This window comes from Octodon degus, unplaced genomic scaffold (assembly GCF_000260255.1).
Source record: "Octodon degus isolate 3935 unplaced genomic scaffold, OctDeg1.0 scaffold00173, whole genome shotgun sequence".
NCBI classification, from domain to species: domain Eukaryota; kingdom Metazoa; phylum Chordata; class Mammalia; order Rodentia; family Octodontidae; genus Octodon; species Octodon degus.
The window spans coordinates 188,655-200,241 of record NW_004524749.1 but is presented as its reverse complement, the minus strand read 5'-3'; the positions used below and the strand labels follow the sequence as shown (position 1 = coordinate 200,241).

General features: G+C 43.6%; 1 protein-coding gene and 1 non-coding gene across 4 annotated transcripts in view; one reads left to right on the top strand and one right to left on the bottom strand.

Moving 5' to 3' along the window:
- The window catches only part of Enoph1 (enolase-phosphatase 1), a 31,851-nt gene continuing 20,264 nt past the window's right edge, over positions 1-11,587 (bottom strand). For all 3 annotated transcript variants that reach the window (XM_004643375.2, XM_023703538.1, XM_023703537.1), the window contains 3 exons: positions 10,460-10,592; positions 7,117-7,240; positions 1-904 (listed from right to left, as the gene is read on the bottom strand). In XM_004643375.2, the coding sequence (XP_004643432.1) occupies positions 765-904; positions 7,117-7,240; positions 10,460-10,592 (397 nt within the window). In that variant the 3' untranslated portion in view covers positions 1-764. The remainder of the gene's footprint in view (positions 905-7,116; positions 7,241-10,459; positions 10,593-11,587) is intronic.
- Positions 2,176-2,282, top strand: LOC111813235. The gene has a single exon (XR_002818546.1). It is a non-coding gene; the product is annotated as a U6 spliceosomal RNA (small nuclear RNA).

Genomic DNA, 11,587 nt, shown 5'->3' with positions numbered 1-11,587 from the left:
TTTTAGAACTGAACCAAGACAACTAATGCTGTTATAAAATTACATTTCTCACATCTATTTCAGAGGAAAATATTATGTACTAGCACTTTTTTTGTTATGGGCCAATTTCAATCAAGTTTTAAAAAATAGTAAATAGCAATTAACATATATTTTCAAACTGTGCTAAGATAGTGGGAAGGCAACTAGAAAATCTGGGATAACAACCAGCAGGATCAGGACTGTCCCGTTAAACGTTCAGCGTCATCAGTGTGCATTTTCACTGAGAAGACAAATGTTTGCTGCGGGAACCACGAGGCAGCAAATCTCTTCTTACATAAGGAGCACTTGCCTGATCAAAGCTCCACTTGAAGGGAAACAGGTCAGCTTTTCCATTTGTACACAGGGAGGCAGCTATTATCATCTTGTAACTCACATACACAGGAAGAATGAATTATTATTGGGAATTTCTCTGACATTATTTGCAGTTTTTAAAAAAAGACTTCTGAATATCTCAAAACTGGCTTTCTTTTTGTGGTAATGATGCAGTAACACTAACGTGTCATCTGTAGCTTGGCAGTTTCTTCTATCAACTGTGTTTTGCTTTCAGTAAGGGATACATACGGTCTCAAGCAAGGTCTTCATATAAAGCATCTTTAAATAAGTTTCATTTTCAATGAACTGAAAACTTTTTCTTCACTATGTGCCCATGGAAATTAACTAGAGCGCACACACAGGTACATCTTTACATTAGAATAAAGGCAGCTGAGGGTCCTCAGAAACCCTGTCTACGTGGCAGAGGGCAGGCGGAGCTCACTGAAGGAGCTGATGAGCTGGTAGTTCGTTTTCTCATCGTCTGTCAGCCCTGCGTTGCCGGGCCTCACCACCACCGCTACATGCACATCCGCTTCCTCCGCAGCACTGGCCTCTGCAGGCAGGAGAGAATGGGTCAAAAACACCAAAACACCAGGGCTGCGATTTGCTGTTATAAACTACTAATGCTCAGCATTAGTTATTTGCAACAGTTTGAGATTTGCAACATTATGGGGAACATGGCAACAGCAGCAGCAAATTTGGGTCTGATTTTTATTGACACTACAAGATAAGCACACTTTCTTCTCCTCATGTGTCCATGTTTATAAAACTGCCTCACTGTTCCCCGCAGAACAGCAGAGTGGCGTATACTTGAGCTTCACTGAACACGATACTATGGTGCAGAGACAGCCTCTGTTCCACTGCCTTGTTCTCTCCCACTGAGCTGTCTGCAGAAGGGCAGGCTGCAGGTAACAGCAGGACTAAGCAGGTGTGGAGCAGAAGTAATCCTACAATTCAAACAGGCTGAAGTACCCACTCACCCCAGCCCGACGTGTCATGCACCCTCCCTATACTACCAATCCCTTCTGCCTGGAAAATCCTACTCTTCAAAATTCAGTTCCCAAGTTTTCCAGAGCCACTTGCTCCCCCACCATGTGTATTCCTGCCACAACACAAATGAACAGTGGTTGTTTCTCCCCTCATTATCCGTAAGTCCTAAGGTCAGTGACACTGTGTGTATGCATGACAGGGCACAATAAAGCCAGAAGTCAAATTAAACTAAGTAAATAAGATAATGCAAGAGATCTCTCTAATATACATTTGGCTGCACTGCTCTCTCCATTGTATTTTTATTTGAAAAATAACAGCTAATAGGTCCATTAATTTAGCAATTCCTAGGTGCTAGGTACTATTCTGGGATCAGGGCTGTGTGGACAAAACAAAGCTCCTACCTAATGGCGTACCCAGTCGCATCTAAATCACACAGTGACCCAGGGAACCACATCATGATCCACAGACACAGAAACTGAGAGCGAGCAGGGGCCAGGTCAAACCCTGAGCCTCAGCCTCACTTCCTGGTCTGTGCTCTGGCCAACAGGGGCAAATGACAGGCTGCATTTGCTGTGGCACAGAGCCACACCCCCTCCCTTGTGTACTGACTGCCCAGCCCTACAAGGGCGGCTGAACGGCTGGGACACAGAAGCGATGGGGCGCAAAGCCTGCAGCAGCCACCTGCAGCCTCTCTGGGAAAAGCCAGCCAGCTTCTGCTCTTGGGTGCTGACACCCAGGTGGAAGACCCACCTCCACCCCAACGTGGAACAACTGCTGAATCAAGATCCGCCTGATTCCGCCACACAGGCCAAGCGGGTTCAAGAACTACACAAAGTGCTCGCTTCAGCAGCACATAAACTAAAATTGGAACGATACAGAGAAGATTAGCATGGCCCCTGCGCAAGGATGACAAGCAAATTTGTGAAGCGTTTCATTTTTTTTTTTTACATGAAAATTTTAAGTGATGCTATATAGATTTTCAAAGTTACACATGGAACAGTTTTCCTATTGTGTCTTTAGAACTCGTTTGGATTTTCAACACTTGGAGCTGTCAGGATTCAGAGTAGAAGAGTGGTCATGTTGCCCAACAGTTGCTGATTTTAGTGATCCCAGCTTTATTACCAGGACAAAAGAAAGAGGGTTTATTCCCTGCACTGGCCTTTTCTCCCGCATGAATGAGCCTCTGATAGGAGGGCAGATGCAGGTGCGGTAGGGAGGGAGACGCGACAGATCCTCGCTATGGGTACAAGCCCCATGTCTATGAAAGGGGCCAAACAGTATAAAAAGACTGTAGAAAATATTTTTATAATATTTTTATAACATACACATGTTCTCAGTTTCTTAAATGGAAACTATTACAGGATAGAGAGCTTTTTTCTCCAAACAGTCGACATTTAGTTATAGTCTACAATTAGGATTACAAAAATAGTTTAAAATCCTTAAAATATTAAATAATTTGATGGCACTAGTGATTAAAAAATGACAGCTAAAATATATCTCAATAGTTTGATGGTAAAATTTGGCATATTAAAATGTATATTTTCTGGTGCTGTCTGAAATAAACATGAACAAAAACTGAAACAAAACATAATTTCAAGTGTACTTATGAAAATATCAATTACTATGAATCTGCAAAATTGGAACAGAAATGTTTAACTTATAGAATATAACAATAGTGTTATTCCCTATACTTACACATGTATAAATCTTTATTTCATCTTTTAGAGACAATAAATTAACTGGGCTATACTTGTACTTACATTGTATTTTCTAAGGAACAAATATAAATGCCAGGAAGAAATAATGGTTTAGTCCAAGCTCTTAATACAAATCATACCTTTGTGAATTTTGTACAGTATAGTATTTTAAGTTATTAAAACCATCAAAACTAAAAAAGAAAAAGAAAAAGAACTACAGGAAAAGAAAACTCAGAGAAAGGAGTAATTCTAGGCAGGAATAAAAAGCACACGAGTAAGCCCTGAGCACAGAGCAGCTGGAGTGGGAATCGGAACATGGGTGTGAAGGAAGAGGAGACTTCTCAGGCCAGGCGGTGACCAGGTAAAAACCTGGCACGTGATCTAGGAAACCAAGGCTTGGGTTACAGACAGGCAATTCCTCAGTCTCTGGGACTAACTACAGGGCAGCAGTGCAGAGACAGAGCTGCTCCTGGAGAGACCTGGTGGGCAGGGCAGCTTCTCTATCGGCCTCTCCCGAGTCCAGCAGAAAGCCAGCTGCTTCTCACCCACCTCCCAGCCTGACTGCCAGGTAAAGCTTCAGCCTACCCAGCAGTGCAACCACATCACAACCACAAATGCCAGCCAGTGGCTGCTCTAAGTTCAGCCACCATGTCAGAGGACGCAAGTCTCCCATCAGCATGTTTGCTCTATTAGTGAATATTGAACCACTTAAGCATGTGTTGACCTAAAACTCTGGACTCCTTTCCTCGTCTCCATAGAGAAAATCTTTTGCTCTCTCTCTCACACACTTGGGAATCATCCGGGTTTCGACTTGGTCTTCTGGCTGCCTTCGCAGTGGGATCTGGGCCAAGGGTGACTGGAAGAGCAAGGCAGCGGCCAGCCTCGTCCCAGCCACACATGTGCCAGTTCTCTCTCTTCCAAGATGAGTGGCAGGAATACACCTTCACGTGGAAAAGGCAAGAGGAAGCCAATTTCACTTTGAGGCTAACTTGGGGATCATTGTTATTCTTTGTGGAGTTAGGAATAATTTCTAGAACTGCAATCAAAGGAAACGGCTTAGGAAAGAAAAGAAAGACCTAAAATTATACACGTATGACTAGGAAATTATAGCTGCACCTAGTACCACCAAAAAAAAAGTACATTGCTATCATTTTTGGGGCTGGCTGAATTGCCCATGCTGAGATGGGCAATTCAGACTGGGTATGCTGGCACACATGCCTGTAATCCCAGCACTTGAGAGGCTGAAAAACAGGAGGATCACTACAAGTGTGATCTATGTAGTGAGACCTGTAGACCCTGCACTAAATATAATATATATATGAAAGAAATTATAGATGCATAGCTAGAGACAAGAATATGAAGAAACTACAAGTAGTCATAGAGGCATTGTAATCATTAACCGAAAGTATGGAGAGAGGATTGGGAGATCCCAGGCTGAATAGCATTCAGTCAGAGAAGCAGCTGCCTGGGTGGGGAGTTCTAACCCAAAGCAGGTCCTTGATTCTAAACTTGCAGAAATCTACCATGCAGAATGCTAGGAAAGCCACGCCTGGTGCACACAGCCGTAAATGCCTAGCATCCCAGCACTCAAGAGGCTCACAAGTTCAAGGCCAGAGTGGAGTACAAAGCAAGACCACAGCCCAAATAACCCAAGTACAACCACAATGTGCTATGATAATCACACAGAAAGCAAACTGCAGTCACCTCTGACAGTTTCCTCCATGTGAATAAAGAAAAGCAGCTGAAACCAGCTAACCTCACTAGAACAAGACCTATTTCCTCCCCATTAGGAACAAAACAGCAACAGGGCTTCAAACTGTCTTCACAGAAACTGATGTGCCCTCCCTCACCCTGCAATAAGGCAACCTCACCAGTACCACTCTTATGTCCCCAAAAGCCACCCGAGGGTACAATGTAGCTTGAAACTGTAGAAGGGGCTATATAGAAATATGACTGGCAAAATCTGTTCACAGTTCAGGTGCAAAGACAGTATAGGTGGGATGGCGGTGGCCAAGGTTAATGCTGCGGACGGCGCCTTTCTCGTGGCCTGGCAACTCAGTTAAGAATAAGCCTCCATGTGAGCAAGCTTTCCAGGAAGTAGAAAAAATATGCAATTTATAGAAAGCTTTCAATCTGGAAGCTGACCTAAGCCGGACACACAGGAGAGAGGCTGATCCCACTAATCCCACTAAACTAATCTGCCAAGTTTCCAAATTTCAAGGTAACAAATCATTGTGAATTGCTGTTGTTCACCTAAATTAAAAATTCCAGTCCATTTACCCAAGACTGAAAATGTGACAAAGACATTAATTACTAAAGCCAGGCCCAGTGGTACACACCAATAATCCCAGCTACTCAGGAGCGTGAGCCAAGAGAGTCACAAATTTGAAGCCAACAAATGTCTTAAAAGCTGGGGACAGACGTAGCTCAAACCTCCCTGGTTTCAATCTCCAGTACAGAACTGAATGTCTACTTACGCATCAGTGACACACAGATGTTAGCCTTGCTCTATTTGTATTTCGTTGGAAAAAGATGTAACTTCTGAAGGCACCAGTGATCTGGGCTGGTTAACAGTTTTTACAAAACAGCTTAGCAAATCTAAACATGCAACTCTTGCCCATCACACTGAACGAAAAGCTACATACATGGCTGGCAGAAGAGGGAAAAGTAGAGCTCACAGTCACTACTTCAGGTAAGAACTTTCACTAGCAGCTGCATTTTCCTGTAGACCTCATCTCCGAAAATCCTGGCCAGAGAAGTGACTTAGCTGCCTGATACCACACAGGAAGGCTGCACAGAATCCTGCCACAGACCATGGAAGCCTCTTCCAGCAGGCGCAGGTACTGTGTGGAAAAGCAGTGGCCTCATCCCTTGGGTGTCCTCTCCACAGTGCCCTTGCCCAGCTGAGTGTGAGGCTGAGAGTCAACTTGACTGGCTTGGGAGCCACCCAGGGAACCAGGAACACACACGTCTGTTGGGGAGTGTCTGGGCAGGGCGTGCACTGTGCCCGTGCTCTCTGGCCCAGCTGCCCTGCTGTCCTGCTCCATTTCCTGGCTGCTGCGACCCAAGGTTTGCTCTGCCAGCTGATCATGGACTGAAACTTTTGAAACTGAGCTAAATAAACCTCTTCTGCAGGTTGCAGGCGTGGGATACGTCGTCCCAGAAAGGAGAAAGTGGACCAAGGCATCAGCCTGTGTCCCTGTCACAGACACACTCTATCTCAAGCCCCAGCACCACGCACAAAGTCCTGTTCTAGAAGTAACTGAGGGTGTGACCTCAGTCCCAGAGAAATTTACAACCCGGAGTAGAAAGGAAAGACCATAAATATGTAGAACCATGCTGAAATGCACACACAATTACCAACACCGGAAGTCAGTCTGCCAGAGAGGCAATCGAAGGTGGGAGCCCAGTGGGAGAGTGAAAGCCTCCCCGCCCAGTGGCCTGCAGGAAGACCCACAGTCCACCTTCCCGTGTGCCTGAACTTCCAGTGTCCTCATTCACCGACTTTCCCTCCTTTATTTCTCTTGAGGACCCACCTTCTTACAGATGACATAGCATGAATGTCCAATCTGGTGGGAAGAACTACAGAAATCACTTACATTGCCAGTAAAATGCACAACGCTTTGAGCATCCAGTCCTTAAGTGATTACGCATAATGCTAAGACACTGTGCATAATAAAGGGGGCCAGGCTGGGTAAAAGTTGCGTGCATCTTTACCTGGAAATCCAATTTGATGATTTACAACCTGGAAGGCACCGAGGGAAGAGAGCAGGGAGGGAAGATGGAGATGAGTTCTGCTCTCACGGTTGGCAGTGGAAAGGGTTCCATTGGGAATGACAGGCAGACTTAACCACATACAGCTCCCTCTTTTTTTTTTTTCCCTAAGGCTAGAGCTGGCCTCATTTGTTAAAACAAATGGGTCTGTAGTACAAGGCAGGCTGCTCCCCTGGAATATGTAACACAAGAAGGCCAGTGGGCATGGTGCTATGTGCCTGTGGTGCCAGCAACTCAGGAGGATAAGGCAGGAGGAGAGCTTGAGCCCAGCAGGTCCAGGCCGGCCTGTGCTATCACTACTCACCTAAAGTAATATCTGTCAGAAACAAGATGTTTTTCGTTGAGCACCCAATGCTATCTGCAATCTTTCGGTAGCTCTCACTCTCCACTTTGTGTCCAATCTTGGTGTCAAAGTGACCATCAAAAAGCTGAACAAAGAGAAGACAGGAAGAATAACAATGACACCAAATCCTTTTGTCTCACATCTTTTATCCCTGAAATGCATGAAATCATAGTGACTTCATTCATTCAGTAAATATCTACTAAACATCTACCTTAATAGAGAACTTTATGGCCACTCAATAAAGTAAACATAAAGGTTTTATAATAATAAACACTTGGAAGAAGACATACATAAGATTATACATATGACTTTCACTGGCATTCATTTTATATCCACAATCATTCAGAGATACACATTTCCTACATTCTATCCTTGAAACACTATTTATTCAAATTACTAATTGAACTGGATTTCATTCCTGAAGAAAGGATCTAAACATTATCCTTCTGATCCTAGAATGAAAAGTGTTGTTTTGTTTTGTTTTGGTGGAACCAGGGATTGAACTCAGGCCTTTGAGCTTGACAGGGAAGCGCTTATTCCACTGAGCCATCTCCCCAGCCCTATTAGAATGAAAAGTTGTATCTAATTTGTGTCATTACTTTGTGCTATTGCTTTACTTTCAAACAATTTTCATTTTCTTTCTTTTTTTTTTTTTTTTTTAAGCAGAACCAGGGATTGAACTCAGGCCCTTGTGCTTGCCAAGCAAGCGCTTACCCTATTGAGCCATCTCCCCAGCCCCCAAAATTTTCATTTTCTAATTAAAAATTTTTCAACTCTACCCTGTGCTAGTGGATATCCAAACCATCTTAGAAGTAACTGAAGTCAAATGTGTCCCTTGCTTATACCCAACAGTAATTAAGACAAGCCCGTATTTAGGATTAGCTAATAAAACACGATCATCTGAATGTCTTCAGAACTTCTCACTAGACACAAGCCTGGTGATCACTCAGAATTAAGGAAATGTTACCTTTTCTAAAGTGAAGACTGGCTTTGTATATTCCTTTCATTTTGCCTTATTTGGTAACTGAAGAATAAGATTTTTTTTTTTTTTTTTTTTTTGCGGAACCAGGGATTGAACTCTGAGCTTGCCAGGGAAGCGCTTATTCCACTGAGCCATCTCCCCAGCCCAAGAATAAGATTTTTAACATGAACTTGGCAAGTAATTATCATGCTGTCCACTTTCACCTACTGCCTATGGTATGAGAGAGCAGAAGTTTTCTATCTGTATTCAGAGGGCAGTCACTAATGACTAAAGGGCTTCACTTTAGTTTCATATTTGATTTAGAAATAAGGAAAAAGTAAAAAAATTAAAATAGGACAAGCTCTAAAGCCAAAGTATTCTCTGCAAACCCCCCCCCCCCAACCAGGGATTGAACTCAGACCCTTGAGCTTGCCAGGGAAGCACTTACTCCACTGAGCCATCTCCCCAGCCCCTCTGCAAACTCTTAAGGACTCAATAAATATTTATTTAGTGGCACAGTGCTTGCCCAGAGTGCACTAGGTGCTAGGTTCAACTGGATTCAATCCCAAGCACCGAAGAGAGACAGAGACAGAGACAGAAACAGAGAAAAATACAAAGGAAAGCAGGGAGGGAGAGGGGAGAAGGAAAGGAGGGAAAGGGAAGGGAGAGGGAGGGGAAAGGAGTTACCTGGCCAAGTTACTTGTATCACTAAGTTCATGCTGCACTCAGTTGTCGGCTCTTTTGTCCCTCTTTATGATGCTAGGACTGAGCCCACAGTACACACTCCTCTCCTAAGCTACACTCACAACCTGTCAGCACTTCTTTTAAAGTTTTAAACGTATTCCCTTCCGCTGACCACCACATCCTTAAGGGGCCACAGGACTGTGACACAGAGAGAAGAGCAGGAATTTTCTCATATACAGGAAACGTGTACTAGGTATTTTTAATTTACCATTGTGCTTCATAATGTGCCCAACTATCCTGTATAATAATGCAGGGTTTTTTTTTCTCCTCCAATAAAACCCACACCTCTGCAAAGTGCTAGAAACAAACGAAACTACTTCGTGCTTTGCTGAAGTCCTCAAGGGCCTGCAGCCCGGCCAGCAGTACACACACACCAAGCACGCACCAGGCCCGCGCTTCAGTGCCCAGCACACACCCGTGCCACAGACACTCCTTCAAGCAGCTCTTATAACTATGCACAGCCCTGTTTGGCATCTTCCCTAATTTTATTCTTTTTTAAGACACAGAATCAACTTCTTCTGTTTTTCTGTACCTGTTTCACACGCTAGGCAAGGGCTCTACTAGAAAGCTACATCCCTAGTCCTTTCTTCAAATGTAATTTGAGACAAGGTCTCACTTAGTTGCTTAGGCTGACCTCGAATTTGCAATCCTCCTGCCTCAGTCTCCTGAGTATGTGGTATTACAGGCATGTACCACCAAATCCAAGCTGAATAAACTTTGATTTTCAAGACACCTTATTTTATACAACCAAAGAACAATTCTCTACTTTCTTTTGGGTATTGATCTTCTAATACTGGCAAGACAGCCGATTTACATGCCAGCTCAGGGGCTGGCATGTCTGTATATACATGCATGTTTTTACATGCAAACACTAGCCAGCTATACTTACCCTCATCTAAAATCACCTCAGATGGAGGTTTAAATGCAAGCTCACAGCCCCACTCTAGATCTGCCCATTCAGATTTGCTAGGAGGCAAGGCCCAGAGAGCCACAGTTTTCACAAACTCTTTAGGTGATCCAAATGTGCAACAAAGCTTAAGAATAAATATATGTATTTCATTTATTTGTATTTATGTGGTACAGAGTCTCACTATGCATCTCAGGCTCACAGCGCTCTTCCTATCTCAGCCTCCCTAGCACTGGGACTACAGGTACGTACCACCACACCTGGGGTTCTGGGGTGGCACAGCATGCAGTACTTGACTGAACCTGGGTCCTTGTGCTTGCCAGGCAGGTGCTTAGAACACCCAGCTATCTCCCCAGCCCTAGTTTAAGAGATTCTGATCAATAAAGTCATCACATATTTCAACCCTCTCTATGCATTCCCATTTCTTTTTAAATTTTTTCTTTTTGGTTTATTGAGAGTATCCCTATGCAGTTCAGACTGGCCTTGAACTCATGGTGATCCTCCTGCCTCAGCTTCCCAAGTGCTTGGATCACAGATGTGTGACACCATGTCTGGCTTTGTACTTCTTTTTACAACCTACCTATCAGCACATATAAATGTAGTTACCTGCATGTGGAGTTAATTGTAATATAGCACAATCCTTACTCCATATTTTATCCTTTGAAAGTGTTAAAAGAAATAAAGTAACCTACCTCAAGAATATCTCCCTCTGTAGAATGCCCAAATAAAAGTTTCTGGGCCTCGATGCTCCCTGAGGAATAGACATACACCTTCATTCCAGCTGCTTTCCACTTCCTGACTGCAGGCACTACATCTGCGAAGAACCTGGAAGGAAAAGTCAGGTTAAGCTGCGTGAGCACTTCTTGGAGGCCCATGAAAACCAGCAGAACAAATGCCACGTTTCGCTACTTGTGACCAAATGGAACCTGAGAAGCCACTACACAACTCTAATCACGGCAGGTGAGAAGAAACAATCTGAGTCGTAAGAGTATTTTTTTTAAGAATAATTTTTGAGGGCCAGGGAGACAGCACAGTAGCATAAGCACCTTCCTGGCAAGTGCAGGATCATGAGTTCAATTTCTGGTACCACAAAAAAGAAGAAAAGAAGGGGGGAGAGACAGACAGACAGACAGTCAGTCATTTTCACAGTAAAAGACTATAGAGGAGGGTCCGGGGAGATAGCTCAGTAGAATTAGTGCTTGCCTGGCAAGCACAAGGGCCTGGGTTCAAAAAAGCAATAATATATATTATATAAGCTCTAATGTAATTCGTGAAAATATTAACTTACGAGATTTAAGAAAGCACAGCAGCACTTTTAGAAAAAAATCTGCACTCAAAAGATTTTTTTAAAAAGTCTAAGAGACCAATGCTATAAATCTTCAATTAGCTAGGAAACAGAATTACATTTTTTGAGAACTAAAAAAAACTTAATCTTTTATTGTACAGGAAAATAGATTTCGGAACAAGTTAAGTCAGGTAAGAGACTTGAACCACCTCACATTGGCCAAGCAGTAAACAGTGTTTGGGTTCTGGATTCCTGACAGTCTCAATTTTTTTTTTCTTTCTTTTTGAGACAGGATCTCACTGTATAGTTCAGACTGGCCTTGAGTTCACTGTGTAGCCCGACTGGCCTCTAACTCACAGCAGTCCTCCTGCCTCTGCCTCCCATATGCTGGGACTCTGGCATGCACCATCACACCCAGCCTCAGTTTTTTTTACCAATTCTATAGCATTTCCACAGTTAGTAATAAGTGAAAAAAACAGGGAGCCAGCCAGATAGCTCAGCAGACTAAAGCGCCCACTTAGGCAGATGCAGGGAC